Here is a 21688-nt window from a genome sequence, read left to right on the forward strand (position 1 = left end):
CAATAGTCCATAAATCCGGATTTAGTGGCCAATGTTAAAGTACTTTAATCAAAACGTACACACGAGTACGATCTGGCTTAAAATTTCTAAATAACAATTTTTAAGTGAAAACTACCCATAAGCAATGCGCTTAAAATCGATAATTATTCGATAATACGCCATAATGAAATCGATATCTTAGCATTTTTTGCCGCATTTTTTTTCTCTGGCGTTGTTGAAGTGGTCATTAATCCTGCAAAATTTTTTTTTCTTGTGAAATTTAACAAAAATTTAAGAATATAACAAAGAATTTGTGTTTATTTTAAAGAAAAGTGGTGTTTTAACATTCAATAAAATGTCGAATGAAGAAGAGAAGATTGAAGGGCCAGATGATTCGGTAAGTAAAGAGAAATTTCTAGTGATTGTTGTAACTAAAGGGAAAAAGAGATCAAAGAGATTTTTATCCGGCGTTTTGTTAGAGGTAAATCTAGCATTCATTTGGTGACCGGAAAACAACTATGTGTTTCCTTATGGGACTTTGAGTAGGCACAATGAAATCGCCTAAGGCAGTGAAGGAATCTGCGAGAAACTGCAAATGAACACGAACTTTGCATAAAGGAACTGAGGGGATACATCTCTGATATTCTATGAGTACTGTCTGCGAATTTGCGAACAGTTTGTCCATGGGCGACACCTATTTGGAGAGAAGTTGTTCACAGCTGAAGACCTCACAAATGTCGTCACCCATAAGGTGGGTTGTTGTTGCAGCTACACGTAAAAGTGCAAATTGTGTTGACCGAAGCTATAAGCCTTCAGCGTCCTGTTCGAAAATTGTAACCTCTACCCGCGGTGGCCTCTATAGCCTGCCCAATTTTGGGTTACTTTAATAACTAATCGGCTACTTTGAGTATCAGTCCCATTTTGTTCACATTCTTTTTCTTTTTTTTAGAATGAGACTGCTTCGGAAACTACATCTTCGTCCGGTGAAAAAGATGAGGGCTATGACAAAAAGATGCAAACAGATAGTTGCAAACGTTTTGATTTCTTGTTGAAACAAACGGAAATTTTTACACATTTCATGAGCAACAGCATAAAGAGTCCTACTAAACAAAAGGGACGGCCAAAGAAAAAGGACAAGGAAAAGGAAAAGGATAAAGACAAGGATAAGGACAAGGATGCTGGAGGAAATGCCGAGTAAGTATATGAGCATGGCTATTAGACTAACCCAGACTAAGCTTTTGCTAATTTTTATATTTTCTATATACAGTCATCGTCATCGCAAAACTGAACAAGAAGAAGATGAGGAACTTTTGGCTGAAGATACCCAAAGTAAGGATATCTTTCGTTTTGAAGCTTCTCCCAGCTACATCAAGGGCGGCGAAATGAGAGACTATCAAATACGTGGTTTGAATTGGATGATTTCCTTACACGAGAATGGCATCAATGGCATTCTGGCCGATGAAATGGGTTTGGGTAAAACACTGCAGACCATATCACTTTTAGGTTACCTAAAACATTTCAAGTAAGTTGATAAAGAAATTACATGTTTTAAACTGACACGCGTTGGCACCACAATACAATTAGACACAATGGCAAATTTGAATATCATGTCGAAAATGACAATAAGAAATCTTCTACAAGTCTAATTTTAAATTTCCTTAAATTTTTTCTTCTTTCCCCTTACAGAAATCAGGCTGGTCCCCACATTGTCATCGTTCCCAAATCTACACTGCAAAATTGGCTCAACGAATTCCAAAAATGGTGTCCCTCACTAAGAGCTGTTTGCCTTATTGGTGATCAAGAGGCTCGTAATACTTTTATACGTGATGTTCTCTTGCCCGGTGAATGGGATGTGTGTGTGACATCGTATGAAATGTGCATACGTGAAAAATCAGTTTTCAAGAAATTCAACTGGCGTTACATGATTATTGATGAGGCTCATCGTATCAAAAATGAAAAGTCAAAATTATCGGAAATCTTGAGGGAGTTTAAAACATCCAATCGCCTCTTGATTACCGGTACACCATTGCAAAATAATTTGCACGAATTATGGGCTCTATTGAATTTCTTACTGCCTGATGTGTTTAACTCGTCCGAGGATTTCGATGAATGGTTTAACACCAACTCTTGTCTGGGCGATGATGCACTGGTGCAACGTCTACATGCTGTACTTAAGCCGTTTTTGTTGCGTCGCTTAAAGTCCGAGGTGGAGAAGAGATTGAAACCCAAGAAGGAAATCAAAATATTTGTGGGATTATCCAAAATGCAAAGAGAATGGTATACCAAGGTTCTTATGAAAGACATTGATGTGGTCAATGGAGCCGGAAAAGTTGAGAAAATGCGTTTGCAAAACATTTTGATGCAATTGCGCAAATGTACCAATCACCCCTATCTGTTTGATGGCGCCGAACCCGGTCCACCCTATACCACTGACACCCATTTGATAACCAACTCGGGAAAAATGGTTATTCTGGACAAGTTGCTGCCTAAATTGCAAGCTCAGGGATCCAGAGTGTTGGTTTTCTCTCAAATGACCAGAATGTTGGATATCCTTGAGGACTATTGCCTATGGCGTAATTATCAATATTGTCGTTTGGATGGTCAAACACCCCATGAAGATCGTAATCGTCAGATCCAAGAGTATAATATGGAAAACTCCACAAAGTTCCTTTTTATGTTGTCCACCAGAGCCGGTGGCTTGGGTATTAATTTAGCCACTGCCGATGTTGTAATCATCTATGACTCCGATTGGAATCCTCAAATGGATTTACAGGCTATGGACCGTGCCCATCGTATTGGCCAAAAGAAGCAAGTGCGAGTATTCCGTTTTATTACCGAAAATACGGTTGAAGAGAAAATTGTCGAAAGAGCCGAAATAAAACTGCGATTGGACAAAATGGTCATACAACAGGGTCGATTGACCAATAATGCCGGCACCCAATTGAACAAGGACGACATGTTGAACATCATTCGTTTTGGTGCCAATCACGTTTTTGCCTCCAAAGACTCTGAATTAACGGATGAGGACATCGATACCATTCTGGAAAGGGGTGAAGCTAAGACTGCAGAGGAAAAGGCCAAGTATGACTCTTTGGGTGAAAGTTCTTTGCGTACATTTACCATGGACACAGCGGAGGGTACTTCCTCATCGGTGTATCAATTTGAGGGTGAAGACTATCGTGAAAAACAAAAACTCAATACCCTGGGCAATTGGATAGAGCCTCCCAAGAGAGAACGTAAAGCCAATTACGCTGTTGACGCCTATTTCCGCGAGGCTTTGCGTGTTTCCGAACCCAAGGCCCCCAAAGCACCGCGCCCTCCAAAGCAGCCAATTGTGCAAGACTTTCAGTTTTTCCCTCCCAGACTTTTTGAGATACTGGACCAGGAAATTTACTATTTCCGCAAAACTGTGGGCTATAAAGTTCCCAAAAATTCCGAACTGGGCTCAGAAGCTACAAAGGTGCAGCGGGAGGAACAGCGTAAAATCGACGAAGCCGAACCCTTGACTGAGGAAGAGCTCGCCGAAAAGGAGTCATTGTTGAATCTAGGCTTCACCAATTGGAGCAAACGTGATTTCAATCAATTCATAAAGGCCAATGAGAAATATGGTCGCGATGACATCGAAAACATAGCCAAGGATGTGGAAGGCAAGACGCCAGAGGAAGTTATCGAATACAATGCAGTATTTTGGGAACGTTGTCATGAGCTGCAGGACATTGAGAGAATAATGGGACAAATAGAAAGGGGCGAGGGAAAAATACAAAGACGCTTGTCCATCAAGAAAGGTTTGGATCAGAAGGTTTGTATATTAGATTCAGAGATTAAATAATGGCTAGCAAACTTAACAGATTTTTTTGCCTTGCAGATGTCACGTTATCGAGCACCTTTCCATCAATTGCGTTTGCAGTATGGCAATAATAAGGGTAAAAACTATACTGAAATTGAAGATAGATTTTTGGTGTGCATGCTACATAAGCTGGGCTTTGACAAGGAGAATGTCTATGAAGAATTAAGAGCTGCTATCAGGTAATTATTGCCTGCGAGTTATTTCTTTTATGACCATGTAATTTGATTTTTGTTTTTTTTTTTTTCCAGAGCCTCTCCACAGTTTCGCTTTGATTGGTTCATTAAATCTCGTACAGCATTAGAGTTACAAAGGCGCTGTAATACCCTTATTACTCTCATCGAAAGGGAAAATCTCGAATTAGAGGAAAAAGAAAGACAAGAGAAAAAGAAAAAGGTGACCAAAAACACCACGACACCGGCAGCCGCACCTCCAGCAAAATCCAATCAGAAACGCAAATCCGAGGTGGTGGCAAACGAGAAGAATGCCAAGAAGAAGAAAAAGTAATTCCCCCCTCAATAAACTTCAATCTAAATATAAGGTAACACTTACGAGATTATATATAAGCCCATAACCATTAACTATTCCTTAATGATGCGTACATACGATGATGATGATGCAAATGATTTGTATAATTTTGACTCATGCATGGAGCAACAAGAACAACAATCTTCGATTTCTCTGAATATTTTACTTAAAATATATCTTTAAAGACAGCTATAAAATTTTTAAGGATGACACTTCAAGCGTATCTTTTCAATGAGACTACTACCTTCCATTAAAATTAATTTTACTTTCATTTGTTTATACCTCATAATATATGTTGGTCGAGGTGTATTCGATGGCATTTTGATTTCATTTATGGCCACTTAAACCTATTGAATAGCCATAATGAAAAAAAAAACAAAAAATCGTAAAAAACGCAACAACTGCACACCGACAGACATGCCCAACTTGGTTTGTTGTCAGAAGCAAAAGAGAAACTGTAGTTGTAGTAAAGTGATTGTCTATAATACAATATGAACCACATGTCTATTTAAATATCTATTATAAGTTATACCCAAATAAACCATACAAAAAAAAAAACAATTACCCCTTTAAGATTACCTTCGTGGCAACTTTTTGATGGTTCAGCATCAAAAGTTTCAATGCCAATTTGAGCTGCTAAAGTCTACAATTTTAACCTTCAACAACCGTTCTGCATCGTAGTAAGTATTACTCTACGTCCTACGGCTATTCCTCCATAGTCCTAGTGAAAAGGTTAGTATATCAATCTGCTTTTGCTTTGTAGCCCTTCAAAAATTCCAATATTTTACTGAGTCACAAAGAAAAGTTTATTTATGATTTGTTTTTTAAGCAAATTTTCGATAATAATTAATTTTAATTCAAAACTAGTTCAACTAGGCTGCGCCTTCTATAACCATAGTTTTCCTTTGCACATTTTTATTCACTCTTTAAGAGCTTTTCTCGAAGTGCGATTTTGCATAAAAGAGGGATGCCGAAATTTTCAAGGGCCCATAGATTCTTCATGACTTTTGCATGGTTATATTTTACTCCGAACGGGGCCATGGGATGGTCCACTGTCTGCAGAGGTGCTTTTGATTTGACTTTATATGTGTATATAATTTGAATCTATCGATATAAATTTCTTCCGTGTTCAGCATGACATCATACACCTGACGTTGCGTTGGATTCGCCAGGTAGTTAATCTATCCCGCCGCGCATACCATACCGCTACTCCGTATCACTAAGTGCCCCATTCCTTTGGTCTTGGGGTGAGCTTCGTTGCCACACATCCAATATATTGGTGCAAAGGTATGGGTTTGAGTATTCCATCCAGGACAGGTCCCCTGAAAACACCCAGCTTTCTCATGATGAAAAGCACCATACCTGTCATTTAATATTTTTTTCCAAAGCCCCCCACAGCCTTACTTCCATCCACGCAGCACACGGAAGGGATCCATAATAGTAGAGAGAAAGCGAACACCCCACACCTCAATGACCTTGACCCTTTTCTGCATCCAAGTCCTGAGAATCCCATTGATAGCCAAGAGCCATAAAAGAGTGTATAAAACCTCTCCCTGCGGAATTCCTCTAGTCACAAACTTCCTTATCCATCCCTCCGGTAGTGATGCCTAAATAACCCTGCATTTCAGCACCGTATCAATCAAATTCACCAGCAGAGGGAGAATTCCCAAAGAGTTATGTATGGACTCCGTCCTCACGTTATTAAAATCCCTTATATGCTTAAGAAGACTGCTGAAGTGAAGACGCCTATCACCAAATATCCTGCATGTTGTTGTCGTTGTAGCCACATTTCCATGTGGAGGTGGCGATCCTCGTTAAGCTCCTGTAGGTGAGCAAGCTCGTTCCGGACTAAAGGACCGATCGCCGCGGGAACAAGGTGGGCCATTGGTTATTTAAAGGCGCCAATAAATCGCCTTGTCATATCCAGCATCATAAAGACTCGGTATTTGTTGCAAGAGCCGGTGCCGCCCGGCCTTTCATTGAGACTATCCGTTCGATATCGCGACTGTCGTTGCAGCTACTCCGTATGGAGAATTCCATTGTCCGCAACCTGTGACGCACCCGGTAGCTCAAAGCTAAGCTTCTCGTGACAGCAATCAACACCACACAAATTGGAGCTCAATTTTCCAGCCATTGTGGTGCTCACAGCTTTCCCGCGCCGAACATGGACAGTACGTCGGCATGTTGAATTGCAGTCACATCGATATTATACGAGTACATTGACTGCTGGCTACGTCTGCATCCAGGGAAGTGCGTCGCTGCCTTTATCTCGAGCATCCTAATAATAATTTGAATGATATATACTTACTTCAATCGCCAATCGTCTTTCATTTTAGACCTTCATTGTGCAGATAAGTCCGTTTTGGGGTTAGTGTGGGTGGGGCAGCCCCCCAGTAACCTTTCCTTCGGGGAAGGTAGTTTAAGTACCATTTCCCTTAGGGAAGGATAGTTTCTGTACCCTTTCTCTTGGGTAAGGGTAGTGTCTGTACCCTTTCCCTTGGGGAAGGGTAGTTACTGTACATTTTCCTTTGAAGAAGGGTTATTTCTGTATTTTCGGTACCCTTTCGTTTGAGGCAGGGTAGTTCCTGTACCCTTTCCCTTGGGGATAGTAAATTTCTGTACCCTTTCCTTTGGAGAAGGGTAGTTTCTTTACCATTTCCCTTGGGTAGGCAAGTTTTACTACAACTTGGGGTAGGGTAGTTTCTGTATCCTTTTCCTTGGGGAAGGGTAGTTTTTGTACCCTTTCCCTTGGAGAAGGGTAGTTTTTGTACCCTTTCCCTTGGAGAAGGGTAGTTCCTGTACCCTTTTCCTTGGGAAAGGATATTTCCTGTACCCTTTTCCTTGAGGAAGGGTAGTTTTTGTACCCTTTCCCTTGGGGAAGGGTAGTTCCTGCAGCCTTTTCCTTGGGGGAAGGGTAGTTTTTGTACTCTTTCCCTTGGGGAAGGGTAGTTTCCGTGCCCTTTCCCAAGAGGAAGGGTAGTTTTTGTACCCTTTCCCTTGGGGAAGGGTAGTTTTTGTACCCTTTCCCTTGGGGAAGGGTAGTTCCTGTAAACTTTTCTTAGGGAAGGAAGCCTTTTCCTTGGGGAAGAGTGGTTCCTGTACCCTTTTCCATGGGGAAGGGTAGCTCCTGTATCCTTTTTCTTTGGGAAGAGTAGTTCCTGTACCCTTTTGCTTTGGGAAGGGTAGTTTCTGTACCCTTTCCCTAGGGGAAGGGTAGTTTTTGTACCATTTCCCTTAGGGAAGGATAGTTCCTGTACCCCTTTCCTTGGGAAGGGTAGTTTTTGTACCCTTTCCCCTGGGGAAAGGGTAGTTCCTGTACCCTTTTCCTTGGGAGGGGTAGTTCATGTAGTCTTTTCCTTGGAGAAGGTTAGGTCCTGTAGCCTTTTCCTTGGGGAAGGATAGTTCCTGCACCTTTTTCCATGGAGAAGGGTAGTTCCAGTAACTTTTTCCTTTGGAAAGGGTTGGTGTTGTAGAAGTATATACTAAGGCGGCAGCACTTGTTGATAAAAAATTTCATTGGGTCAATCCAGTACGTACAACCGGCTGCCATGGGCTTGGTAGTTTCTTTACCTTTTCCCTGGGGTTGTGAACTGCAAGCTTGCCATTCTGTAGTTTTTTGATTGGCCAAGGGTGTTTGAGCCTTCTTTAAATAAAAACTGTTTTATTTTCTTAGTATTGTCAATAGTTTTTCTATATTTCTTTTTTTTATGTGTATTAAATGTTTGGTTACATACATGATTTTGTTTTCTCTTTTTTAAAACTTAATCCAAGGAATTTCTTTTCTTAACTCTAATATCCTAGCTTAAGTACAAAATGTCACAATTTTCGGATTGTATGTATGTAATATGTTGATCGTGGTCGATAACAAACATACATCAAAACTCTTACAACTACCAAAGAAACTATGAAATAATATCAATTTACAAGGGCAGTCTATTATTAAATGTACAGTAACAGAAAGCTCCTCAACTATAATAGCTAACTACAATAAGTACTTGTTATGTTTTTACAGAATCGTATTAATTAAAATTAAGAAAAACAAAACATTATACAATAATAAATAATTTTGTTTCAATAAACAAAATAATAATGGAATACGAATACTTTATATTACAAAATACCAAGAGGGGCGGAAAGAAAAGTCTTGACTGACTTCTCTAGTAAAAATACCGACCTGCCCTGGGGAGAATAAAAAAAGCTATTCTCTCAAGGTGCTCGCTCTTGTTAAGTACATGGTAGTTAGTTGCAGTAGTGGTGGTGATGGTGGTATAGATATGGGATTTTTGTGTGTGCGTTTTCAGGAGGTAGTAGAAATTATTTGTACAAATCAATGATTTCTTCAATACTGACTGTAGCACCTGCTACTAAAGCGGCAATGGCCAACACCATTAGAATGACATTCTTAATCAGCTTCCATTTGGCAAAACCCATATTTGGCCATAAGTAAACTGTTTCCACAAAGCTGGGTATAAAAATGCCTAAAAGAATTGAAACGTTTTTTTTTTTTTGTTTTTAAGTTAATTTTATCCTTTTTGTTTTGTTACTTACCTAACAATGAGAAGAACACTGCACCCACCAAACTAATGAAAGGTTCCAAATTTGGTATGGCAGCGGCTACCCCACCGCTTATTAGAATAATGCCAGTTCTTAGTAGGATTTGTGTTCTATTGTGATTCGCAGGATCAAATTTGTGATTAATTTTCTTCCATAAGATATCATTGGGAACATAGAACTGCAAGCCATAGGTAAACAAAATGGCAATGGCCATCAATAATTTTGCAGCATCTGCCAGCCTGAAATAAGAAAAGAAAATAAAATTAATTTAATCATCGTGAGAAATTAAATTATTTCTTAATGAAGTTTCGTTTCGCTGTTCCACAGTGTTACGCGTTTGTAGCCCACGCTCTTAACTCGGACTGCGTCGACCCGAAAGGTTTCGGGTTAACCAAGTTTGTTGACTGCCAAATCGTCTGCTTTTACATTCCACCTTACTCCACTATGGACCGGCACCCAAACGATGTGGATCGTACTATTCTCAGAGAAGGCGTTAATCTCCTTCTTACCCTCCAAGACTGTTTGTGACTTTACCATCCTGGTTGTTATTGGCCTTAAGGCCAGTTTATTCTCGGTAAAGATGTTCACACTCGACGTCCTCGCGTTATCATCACACCACCTTACACATTTTGTGATCGCCTGGACCGTATTATGATCAGGCAGTCTAAAAAAGATTTCAGTCCCTGGGTTCTCAATGTAAACCCCCTGGCCCATTCTGTTTTCTAGTTTTGATACATCCGTGAAACATAATCTTCCAAATGGCAATACTAGGTTTCCGTCAATCCAAAACTGTGTCACTGGCAGTAGTGCCTCGCACTCGACCTTAAGTGTCGCTTCAGGTATCCGATCGGAAACTTCTCCCATTCATTCCGTCGCCTCGATTATACCGGGATGGTATTACCTTCTCCTATCCTCTATCCATTTTCCCATTGGATCTGTATGTTTTCTCACTTAATCTGTATGTCTATGGGTCGAATATCTAGAATAATCTCCAGTGCCCTAGTGGGCGTGGTCGTCATCACTCCGCCTATGTCAAGACAACATGTTCTCGTAACCTGTTGCATGGTTTTTATGTTACACTTTTTCTCCATAGCAGTCTACCAAACTATTGAGGCGTAACTAAGTATTGGTCTAATCACGATCCTGTAGAGCCCGTGGGTTATCCTTGGATTCAGGCCCCATTTTAAGCCTACGGCACCTCGTCTACATATTGCCTGAATATGAATTCAGTTTGCTGTCCAAGATCACTAACATGGGATTTGACAATCCCATGTTAGCCCGTTGTACATACCGGAAGTCGTTCATCGGCAAGGGCTGTCGCCTCACTGCTACAACAACAACAACTAAATATTTGACCATGCCAGATATCGAAATCGTTCTATTGAGTAAACGCGGTGTGTTAAACTGGTCCACCTTTTGTCTTCCTCGTGAACAAGCATTGACATTGAGACCCCCAGGTCTAGCTCAGTTGTATGCTATCTGCAGGACCCTTTCGACCCTTCTGCATAGCTGGTCCGTATCCTTACTCCTTAGAAGTATTATAACATCACATGCTTAGCAGACGGGTTCAAATCCCTCCTCAGTCAGCATCCGTAATAAGTCATTTATGGTGGTCACCCATAGGAGTGGCGACTTTCCCCCTTCCTCATGTGATCCACAATTTGTCCACCTGTTCCTTAGCATAGGGTTTATTCAGTCTCTATGGACCTGGTACACCCGGTAAGTCTTTAAAGATGGGATCAGTGTGTCGGTCCGCAAATGTCAATGCATACCGCCACTGTGGCATCAAAGCAGTTCGCTGGATGTCCTACTCTTTATCATGGTATCCGCAATGCGTTCCATGGTTTTGAGTAGAAAGGACGTAAGGCTTATAGGCCCGTAGGCCTTTGATGTGGCATAACTTGCCGAGCTTGTGCATTAATACCACCTTTGGCTCCTGCCAGGCTTTCGGAGTATATGCAAGTCCAAGGCATGCTGGGAAAATACAGGAGCGCCAGGTAGTCAGTCTCCTTCTGTAGTAACGCTGGAAATATTCAATCAGGTTCGGGTGACTTAAACCTTCGATCAATCTCATTGTTCCCAGATTCCGGTGTCACCGTGAGTCCCGTCCTATCATGTGGAAAATGCGTTTTGATCAAAAGCTCTCATTCCCATGTCGTCTACTAACGTTTCAGTTTGTACATGGGTTCTTGAGAGAAACTTGTTCATCTTGGCGGCGTCATTAACGCTATCGACCTGTTCGCAGAATAGCTTCCAGGAGGCTTCCAATCCAAATCATGCATCATAATGAAAATCGAACCACAAATGCAAAATACGAAGCCAACCTCGGCCAAAATTTCAACAAATAAAAATTAAAACTCGTATGTATATCACCGAAACCAGCGGAGATATTGTATATGAACAAGAGCGGACTTTTTTGTAGGGATTTTTGAGCACTATCCAGCAAAATTTGAGAAACGGACCATAAATGCAGATGTGGCAGCCCCAACAATTTTTCGAAATGCCGAGGTGACCAACTTTAAGGACCTGCCAAGATGCGCCCGGACAACCTAGGGCTTTGAAATTTTGCACATGATCCTAAAAAACCTCAATTTTGAATTTCAAAGAGATATCTATATACCATATTCAGCTAATTGAAGTTATTGGGTTGCCCAAAAAGTAATTGCAAATTTTTAAAAGAAAGTAAATGCATTTTTAATAAAACTTAGAATGAACTTAAATCAAATATACTTTTTTTACACTTTTTTTCTAAAGCAAGCTAAAAGTAACAGCTGATAACTGACAGAAGAAAGAATGCAATTACAGAGTCACAAGCTGTGAAAAAATTTGTTAACGCCGACTATATGAAAAATACGCAATTACTTTTTGGGCAACCCAATATTAATATTACTAAGCCCTAGCTACCATATCTAGAATGAGGACACGACATTCTATAGCAGCGTTGGGCACATGTGCTAGTGTTCGTAATATTTCCAAGCCCATGGGTTTGTGCTCTTGTACACGTACACAAATATGTGCAATAGTGTGTGTGTATTTTCCCGACACTATTCTATAGCAACAACAACATCAACGTTAGAAAATGCATTCTTCTCATCTTTTGTCCACCACTCACGATCAGTGCAAACTATTCGGATTTGCTTTTGGATCTTTTCAATGTTATATTCGAAAAAGCAGGATTAAGAATCTTCAGCGCTTTAAGTATCTAGATTTTTAGAATATGTATGCTTGCCTTTATTAATGTCCATACCCCATTCTCTTATCGTGTGACAATACCTCTTTTCGTTGTTGTTCATATGTAAGAGCAGCATAGCACAGTTATTATATTTTTCTTTCTCTCTCTCATCCTTTCGCTCTCTCTCTCTCTCTCTGTCAATATTTCAGAGAACGTGCATATGTTACCGTACAAAATTGTAACGGTTTGAATTAGTGTTAAATTTGGAGAGAAGGTGAATATGTTGTTGTTGTAACCGTGTGTTGTACACTGAGTCGGCAGCCCTTGCCGATGAAGCACTGCATCGAGTCAATCTGGTAGGAACAACCGGCAGCCATGGGATTGAGAAGATGGATATAGTTCCATAATATCGATTTAAAGAATTTCACCACATTTGATCGATATTATTTTCAATTGATATTAATTTTGTCACAATATTGTCATTTGCAGTTTATAATGGTATTATACATACATTATATTGTATAGAAAAAATACTTACGGTGCTCCATCTGGTAAATTCAATGTAATACTGCCTCTGACCTCAGAGCCATAACGGACATAACCAAAGAATCCAATAATTGCATACAGTGCAACAACTGTAAACATGGCAGTATTTAAGACACCAGGGCAACCCAAAAAGTGTTGAGGTTTTTTCATCGAATTTTCCACAGGCATTACTACACCAATACCTTCCATGGCAAAGATGACAGTCGCAAAGAAGAGAGGAATTTGGGATGCTTTGGCAATATGTGGTTTGTCACTGAAGTCGAGAGGTACATCGAACATGTAGTACAGAGTAATGCCAAAGGTTACCACAATGAAAAGGTTAGCCAAGGCAGAGAATGGAACTGAAAAGAGAGAGAGAGATAGAGAAAGTAGGTTATTAATAAAAATAACTACAATAGCTACATATAATAGTATAGAGCAACACTGAGCAAACACGCTCACACTATTGCACAATATGAGGTCTGTTCGCGTACTTTTCCAGTAAAAATTTGCAGAAGAGTATGAATGATCTTTACTTTTTTTGTTTTTTATTTGAATTAAACAGCTTGTATTTATAAAACAGCTGTTCGAAGCTGCAAATTTCTGCTGGGAAAAAACCTCCAGTAGAAATTTGCAAAATTTGCAAACATTCAAAATTTCGCTTGCACTCACTCACTCTCCCGCTCTCTTCTGCTGGCAAATTAAGTTCGTGAATGTATTTCAGTAACCAGTTGTGCAAATTTGCACACATTTTTGAGTACACGAACACTTATGGTGTATCAAGAACACATGACGACAGGCTTGGAATTTATCTGCCTATGTGTGAGTGTGACCATCATTGATACAGTGAACGTAAAAAAAAAAGTGTACGCAAGCATTTGATTACAAAAAATTTGTATGTCAATGAGCTCTCGTTTGTGTGGTGTTTAACGTCATCACGAGAAGCTCAGCATGCATGATCCGTATACGGTGTAGCTGCACCAGCAGTCGCGGAAAAGCAAAGGGTTCTTAATCCTTTAAATTTGTTTATACCCACCACCATAGGATGGAGTTATACTAATCTAGTCATTCCGTTTGTAACGCCTTGAAATATTGAACTGCAACCCCAAAAGTAGAAATATTTTGGATCGTCTTGACATTCTGAGTCGATCTAGCCATGTATGTCCGTCCGTCTGTTGAAATCACGATAGCGCTCGAACGCGTACAGCTACCAGCTTGATATTATGCACAGATACTTCTTATTGATGTAGGTAGATGGGGATTGCAAATGGGCCTTGAGCCCTTAAAAGCCTCAATTTTCATCCAATTTGGATGAAATTTGAAACAAAGACTAAAGTTATGACTTAAAACATCCATGCCAAGTATGATCCGAATCGGTCTATTGACAGATATAGCCCCCATATAAACTGAACCCCGGTGTTGACTTCTTTAGCCCTTAAAAGCCCCAATTTTCATCCGATTTGGCTGAAATTTGGAACAAAGACTTAAGTTATGACTTACAACATCCATGCCAAATATGATCTGAATCGGTCTATAAACAGATATAGCCCCCATATAAGCCGTTCCCCGGTTCTTGATCCCCTAGAAGCCTAAATTTTCACCTGATTTTATCCGAATTAGTCAATATGGTGATATAGGCCCCCTCTAAGTACTGATATCCCTATATGACATTTAGAGACCATTGAAGCGTCAATCAGTTCCCGATTTGATACAAAATAATTTAAATACAAACTCTGTTAATAGGGGGTGAATTTGTAGCGGAATCCATGGTGGTGAGTTTCCAAGATTTGGCCCGGTGGAACTAAGCACGTTTTTACTGTGTTGTTTATTTTGTTTGCTTATTAACTTACCCAGCCATCTCAAATTTCTTATTTGTCCTATCAATAGACATGGTATCAGTGTTAGCGCAATATAAATGCGAACATCCCAATTAATCTTGAGATCATAATTGATTACATCATGGAATGAGGTTGCAATAAAAACAATATAAACACAAGCTGCAGCATAATATGTGGCCATTAGAGAACCATCGACAAATTGTCTGAAAATCAAGTAGACCAATTATAATTTTAATTTATTTAAATGTCCTGGGCCAGGACCACTAACAACTTCCATCATCTGATTTCGATAAGTTGACAAACGAATCGAGTGACAAAATGTATGTGGTACTGGCCCTTATAATATACATACTTGGCAAAATTAGACCATGGTCTTAGGGACTTTGGACCATATTCGAAAACCTTTTCAGCTGTTTCGGCAAAGCCTAAGTATGGAACTTTGGCATCTCTGCAAATGTTGTGTGAAGTTTTTACCTAAAATGGAAAGATAAATAAAAAGTTTTAATAAAAAAATCATGCAAAAAAATATAAAATTTAAAAAATATAAAAAATATATAAATTGTATATATTATCTATTTTCATATATATTTTAAAATTTAATTTTCCCTCATGTCTTTTTATATCCACCACCAAAGGATGTGCTAGGGTGGGCTATCTTATATATAAAAATCAATTTGTGTTTGTTTGTCGGTTTGTTTGTGTGTTCCTTATAGATTCATTAAACGCCTAAACCGATTTCATGAAATTTTCACTGATGGTGCATAATGATCCCGTGGTGAAAATAGGGTACTACATTTTTTGATAAAGGGGGGGCGGACCCTCCCCCTTACACTAATTTTCAGAAACGCCAGATCTCGGATATGGGTGATTGAAGCGAAATTGTGTTTACTCTCTCTCTCCTAAAAATAAAAATTTGATATCCAAATTTCGGATGGGGTACCTTGGGGGGCCGCCCCACCCCCAAAACTTACCAAATATATATTTATAGACCAACCACGGCAATATGGGACTCAAAGGAAAGGTATTTAAGATTAGAAAACGTATCTGATATCCAATTGTCGGACAAAGTGTTTGGGGAACCACCCCAACCCCCAAAACACCCCTAAATCGGACATATTTACCGACCATGGCAATGTGGGACTCAATTGAAAGGTATTTGCGAGTACAATACGTATCTGATATCCAAATGTGGGACCAAGTGACAGGGGGTCCACCCCTTCCCTAAAACACCCCCCAAACAGGACTTATTTACTGACGATGGCAATATGGGGCCTAAATAAAAGGTATTTGAGTGTAGAATACGAATCTGATATCCATATGGGAGGCTGCCCACAATAACAATATGGGGCTCAAATGCAAGGTCTTTGGAAGTAAAGCACAAATCGGATATCAAAATTCGGGAAAAGTGTCTATGGGGCCACCCCACCCCCATAACACCACCTAAATAGGAAGTATTTGCTGACCATTGCAATATGGGGCTCAAATAAAACTTTTTTTTTAGAGTGGAACACGAATCTGATATATATTTTCAAGGCCACTGAGGGGCCGCCCCATCCCCCAAAACACCCCCCAAACCGGCCATGTTTGCCGACTATGGAAAAATGCGGCTCAAATGAAAGTTATTTGGGAGTAGACCATGAATCTGATATCAACATAAGGATCAACAATCCCAAATAGGATGTATTTGCTCACCAAGACAATTTGGGTCATCAAGACAGTGGAGCTCATTATTCGTAGTTTTTTTAGGCCCATACGCCAAACCGGACATATTTGATGGCTTTTGCAATAAGGGATCTAAATGAATGGTATTTGAGATTAGAAAACGAATTTGATATCCAGTTTTGAGGCCAATGCCAATATGAGGTTCAAATATATGAGAGTAGAGCACGTTGCTGATATATTGGGTTGCCCAAAAAGTAATTGCGGATTTTTTAGAAGAGAGTAAATGCATTTTTAATAAAACTTAGAATGAACTTTAATCAAATATACTTTTTTTACACTTTTTTTCTAAAGCAAGCTAAAAGCAACAGCTGATAACTGACAGAAGAAAGAATGCAATTACAGAGTCACTGTGAAAAAATTTGTCAACGCCGACTATATGAAAAATCCGCAATTACTTTTTGGGCAACCCAATACTTTCAGCGCTTAGTGTTTGGGGGACCACCCCACTCCACAAAACAACCCTAAATCGGGCATATTTACCGACCATGTCAATGTGGGGCTTAAATGAAAGGTATTGGAGGGCAGAGCAAGAATTGATACCCACTTTCGGAACCAATTTTCTGGGGGTCTACTCCTTTACAAAAATATCCCACAAACAGCAATTTTTTACCAGCCATAGCAATATGGGGCTCAAATAAAGGTATTTGGGAGTAGAATACGATTTTGATATCCAAATGTAGGACCATGTATTTAGGGCATCACCCCCTACCCAAAACCTTCTCCCAAAGGGTAAAAATTTTTCGACCACGCCAATATGTGGCTCAAATGTAGGTATTTGTGTTTAGAAAACGAATGTGATAACCAATTTTGGGGCCATGTGTTTGGGGGACGCCTCATCCTGTAAACTTCCCCTATACCAATGGCAATATGGAGTTTAAATAAAAGGTATTTGCGAGTAGAGTGCGATGCTGATATTTTTTTCAGTGCTAAGTGTCTGGGGGTCCTCCTCAATCCAGAAAACACCCCTAAATTGACCATAATTAGAGAAAATTTTCCAACCATGGCAATATGGGGCTCAAATGAAAGATATTTGGGAGTAGAGCACGAAATTCGTACACACTTTCGGGACGATGTTGCTGGGGGTCTATACCACCCTCTTAACCCAACAACCACCACCCTGGGGTCCTTCCCAGTATTCTTATATAAGACTTTTAAGAATGGGGTACATCTATTTAACATCCAAATTTAAATGACCTTAAACCCACTGAGCGAATTCATACACCAATATCGATTATATAGAATTCAGATAAGGCATTTATATTGTTATACTGTTGCTCGAGCGATATACACATACTATATTTGTGGCATGGTATTTCATTAAATGCTCTTTTATTGTCAAAAATAAAAATTCAAAGGATAATTTTGTTCCATATAAAGAAAAAGATTTATAAAATGCCAAATACGTTTTCTCTTTAAAATTTGAATTTTCACTACGTTTAAATATTGTCGGTAAGGCGTAGCGACTATTATTTTTTGGTTAACTTACCGATGAGTTTCGGTATTATCGACAATTCATAGCGACCACTTTTACCGACCATTCATACCGCCAAATTTCGGTAAAATTTGAATACAGAATAGCACTTACGGGGTTGTCTCATGCTGCCTTTCTTTCCACAATAATGGAATGGATACCGAATCAAGGTGTTACGAAGAAAAAGCACTTACCGTCAAATATCGTTAACTTCCGAAAATATCGTAAATTCTGATGGTAAGAAGTTAAAGAATCGCATAATAGGAGTCATAAGAATTACATTCTACAACATGTCACGATTAATTCTGTGCTGTTATAGTGCTGTTGCACAATAGCACTCTTCTTTGTTTAGCAATGGATATCAATAATCGACATAAACATACTTATAAGCGGCCATCAACCCATTTTCTGGCAAATGACTGACTGTTATCAAATTCAATACAAATTGAAGTCACATTATGAGATAAGACAACGTCAAGACAAGACGTTAGTGTTTGATAACTAAAACAATTTGTTGAAACTGTAACAGCAACATAATCGGAAAATCATAGAAGTATGTGAATGAATATCCGACAATTGTATTTCGAAGGTAGATTGTGTTGAGTTAAGATAGCAAGGAATATACGAATATTATTATATGAATCATTCTGTGAAGAATTTAATAATTTCCCAGGGCACTATTAAAAAATTACAATTGACATGTTGTAGACAAGTGATTCGAAACACACCTTGAACTACTTTTGTTTAAATTATTTTGGTTGTGAAAAGTTATCAATCAGAGATAATTCAAAGATTTAATTCACACCTAAAACGTCATCAAGTAGCTGTGGTGTTGTTGGTTTTTATGGGAAGTAAATATGTGTTACAAAACAAAAAACTACAACAACAACAAAAATATTTGTTCAGTAAATTTGTCCGATAATTAAAAACATTTTTTATAGTATTTTACACACACTATCCAAGCAAGATATCTATAAACATATGTTGTAAATGAAGAAAAAATGCATCGAATACTATTGGGTTGCCCAAAAAGTAATTGAGGATTTTTTAAAAGAAAGTAAAAACTTAGAATGAACTTTAATCAAATATACTTTTTTTACACTTTTTTTCTAAAGGAAGCTAAAAGTAACAGCTGATAACTGACAGAAGAAAGAATGCAATTACAGAGTCACAAGCTGTGAAAAAATTTGTCAACGCCGACTATATGAAAAATCCGCAATTACTTTTTGGGCAACCCAATATTATTTGTTGGAAATATATACTACTATTCCAACCTTCCTCCCCTCTCCATTTAAGATAAGTAACATTCAATTGTATCAAATTTTTGGGTTAGGTTAGGTTTAAGTGACAGTCTGCCATCATACTCACTCAGACGTTTTCGTTCATTGTAATACCATAGGAACAGAAGAAGTAAGATGCCTTCTAGTTCCTACCGTTGAACCATCCAGATCGCTTTAAAAAGCCCAATAACTTGCGAATGTTCACATCCGCTAAATCAGACAGATCAAAGAAATGAGAACCTAAAGTAGAACACCTTTTGACTGTTTGTGCCGGACACACACACACAGAAGGTGTTCCAAAGTCTCTTCTTCTTCGATGTCCTCACAGCTTCTGCAAAAGTCGTTGCTGGCAACCTTCAGTCTGGCAGCATGTTTTCCGATTAGACAGTGACCTGTCATGACGGACACAATGGCTGAAACGTCGGTTCTAGCCAATGACAGCACAGCGGTAGACCTCTTCAAGTTTAGATTAGGCCACATAGTTTTGGAATGCTCACAGCCCCCTCTTTGCGACCATTTATCATTGGTTGTCCTTCGGGCCTGGTCCTGAAAACTTAGCTTACATGTCGCTAGAGGCATTCCCACAGATTCCAGTATCCCTGGAATGTGTAGGGTAGTTCCTAGATTCGCAAACTCACCCGCTTTACAATTCCCTGGGATATCTTTGTGGCCCGGCACCCGTAATGACATTATATGCTAGCCATTTCACCACTTCCTTAATTGCAAGGATCTCCGCTTGATACACACTGCACTGGTCGGGTAACCTTTTCGATATGACCAGTTCTAGATCTTTAGAGTACACCCCAAAGCCCACCTGGTCGTTTAGTTTGGAACCATCCGTGTAAAATTCTATGTAACTTTTATTACCAGGGATATTGTAGTTCCAATCGGTTCTTTAAGGAATAGTGGTACAGTAATTTTTTACCCTACACAACTACTGTGGTACAGGGTATTATAACTTAGTACATTTGTTTGTAACACCCAAAAAGAAGAGAGATAGAGCTATTGATAAGCATACCGATCGACTCAGAATCACTTTCTGATTCGATTTAGCTATGTCGGTCTGTCTGTCTGTCCGTCCGTCCGTTTGTCGGTCCATGTTAATTTGTGTACAAACTACAGGTCGCAATTTTCATCTGATCGTCTTCAAATTTGGTACAGGCATGTCTTTCAGCCTAGAGCAGAAATAATCCAATAAAATGATAATTTGCTAACAGGAAAGATTTTTTATGACTCTCGACATTACTGGTGAATTTCATAGAAATCGGGTCAGATTTAGATATAGCTCTCATATATATATATATGTATATCGCCTGATTTTCACTCCTAGAGCCATTGCAAGCGCATTTATTAACCAATCTTCCCAAAACTTTGTACAACGCCTTGCTGGACGACTACCACAATATCTGAGAAGTTTTGTTTAAAATCGGTTCAGATTTAGATATAGCTTCCATATATATGTTCGTCCGATTTTGAGAAATATTGCAATAAAGTGTTCATTTTTTAACCGATTCTCTCGAAATTTTGCTGGAAGGATTTTCTTATGACTCTCGATATTACTGGTGAATTTCATTGAAATCGGCCCAGATTTATATATAGCTGTCACATATGTATACCGTCAGATTTTCACCCCAAGAGCCACTGCAAGCGTATTGTTTGACCAATCTTGACAAAATTTTGCACAATGCTTTTCTCTACGACTTCCACATTCTCTGAGAAGTTTGCTCGAAATCGGTTTATAATTAGATATAGATCCCATATATATGTATTCGTCAGATTTTGGATAGTTTGGAATAATGTTGTCATTTGTCAACCGTAGTTATTACAATTTGAACATATTTGCTGGCCGAGGTCCATCAAAATTGGTTCAGAATTGGATATAGCTCCACATTGTACTTATAGGCAAGGTCTAGGGTATTATACAGTCGGCACAGCCCAACTTTTGCCCTACCTTACAGGTTTTTTTTTTATCAAAAAGCGGCTTACGTAGGGTAATCCACACTGTCTAAAACATCGGATATTGTATCAAGGATAACACAGTGTCCGTAGCTGCCACGTGACCAATGAGAAAGCTCCCTTATCCTCACGGCAGTTGTCGCAGCAATTTGTCTAGCCGCAATGTCTAGAGGCATTAGATGTAGCATTAAATTCAGTGCATCAAATGGTTTTGTCGTCAGTGCGGCTGTAATGCACAAACAAGCCATCATATGGATCCGGTTAAGTATTGAGCAGTAGGTGGACTTTTGAAGCGCCGTCCACCAGACTCCAACACTGTATAGCATTATAGGTCTGACAACTGCAGTATATACGCATGACGCGCTCTCTTGCAGTTGTATAGGGCAATAATTTCGAAAATGTTAACGAACACAAAATTTCTAATCTAAAATTTTTCACATAAAATTCCTTAGTTAAAAATTTCCACATAAACATTTCGATTTAAAAAATACCACGACAAATTTGTAACTAAAAGTTTTTTATTTTTATTTTTACTCACCAGAATATGCACACAATAAGTGCAGAGGAAACCAATTACTAGCGTTCCAACCATACCAAATACCAGACCAGCATTATAGAAGGCTAAAGGCATAGCCAAGATACCAGTACCCAGGGAGGACTTGAGCAAATGTGCCAAAGCTCCACTCGTTGAAGAACCATTTGCTTGATCACGATTTGCAAAGGGATCATATTCATCAATCTGTTGCCCTTTCTCGGTAAGATTTGTTCTAAAAAAAAAGTACAGAAAAAACGATGTTGATAAGCAATTTTTATCAATTT

The 21688-nt window shown here is 39.1% G+C and overlaps 2 protein-coding genes across 4 annotated transcripts in view; one reads left to right on the top strand and one right to left on the bottom strand.

The window, feature by feature from the left end:
• Positions 1-201: 201 nt before the first annotated feature.
• Positions 202-21494, top strand: LOC106094936 (chromatin-remodeling complex ATPase chain Iswi). Of its 2 annotated transcripts, XM_013262187.2 has the most exons (7): positions 202-376; positions 929-1173; positions 1247-1501; positions 1666-3778; positions 3845-4005; positions 4075-4364; positions 21411-21494. In XM_013262187.2, exons 1-6 carry the CDS (start codon positions 335-337, stop codon positions 4328-4330), a joined length of 3072 nt encoding a protein of 1023 aa, XP_013117641.2. In that variant the 5' UTR covers positions 202-334; the 3' UTR covers positions 4331-4364; positions 21411-21494. The 2 variants fall into 2 exon arrangements, with proteins under 2 accessions (XP_013117641.2, XP_013117633.2); XM_013262179.2 differs by lacking the exon at positions 21411-21494 and having other exon boundaries at positions 4075-4569.
• LOC106094962 (proton-coupled amino acid transporter-like protein CG1139) overlaps positions 8047-21688 on the bottom strand; it is a 48749-nt gene continuing 35107 nt past the window's right edge. For both annotated transcript variants that reach the window (XM_013262208.2, XM_013262216.2), the window contains exons 3-8: positions 21408-21636; positions 14793-14914; positions 14453-14643; positions 12616-12964; positions 8900-9144; positions 8047-8829 (exon numbers count right to left, since the gene is read on the bottom strand). In XM_013262208.2, the coding sequence (XP_013117662.1) occupies positions 8666-8829; positions 8900-9144; positions 12616-12964; positions 14453-14643; positions 14793-14914; positions 21408-21636 (1300 nt within the window). In that variant the 3' untranslated portion in view covers positions 8047-8665. The remainder of the gene's footprint in view (positions 8830-8899; positions 9145-12615; positions 12965-14452; positions 14644-14792; positions 14915-21407; positions 21637-21688) is intronic.

Source organism: Stomoxys calcitrans, chromosome 5 (genome assembly GCF_963082655.1).
Source record: "Stomoxys calcitrans chromosome 5, idStoCalc2.1, whole genome shotgun sequence".
NCBI classification, from domain to species: Eukaryota; Metazoa; Arthropoda; class Insecta; order Diptera; family Muscidae; genus Stomoxys; species Stomoxys calcitrans.

Bases quoted from the DNA above. Each gene is read 5' to 3' on its own strand.
- LOC106094936 (XM_013262187.2), top strand. From the start codon at position 335: ATGTCGAATGAAGAAGAGAAGATTGAAGGGCCAGATGATTCG. The intron at 1,502-1,665 runs GTAAGTTGATAA...TTCCCCTTACAG, and splicing joins GGTTACCTAAAACATTTCAA to AAATCAGGCTGGTCCCCACA. The intron at 3,779-3,844 runs GTTTGTATATTA...TTTGCCTTGCAG, and splicing joins AGAAAGGTTTGGATCAGAAG to ATGTCACGTTATCGAGCACC.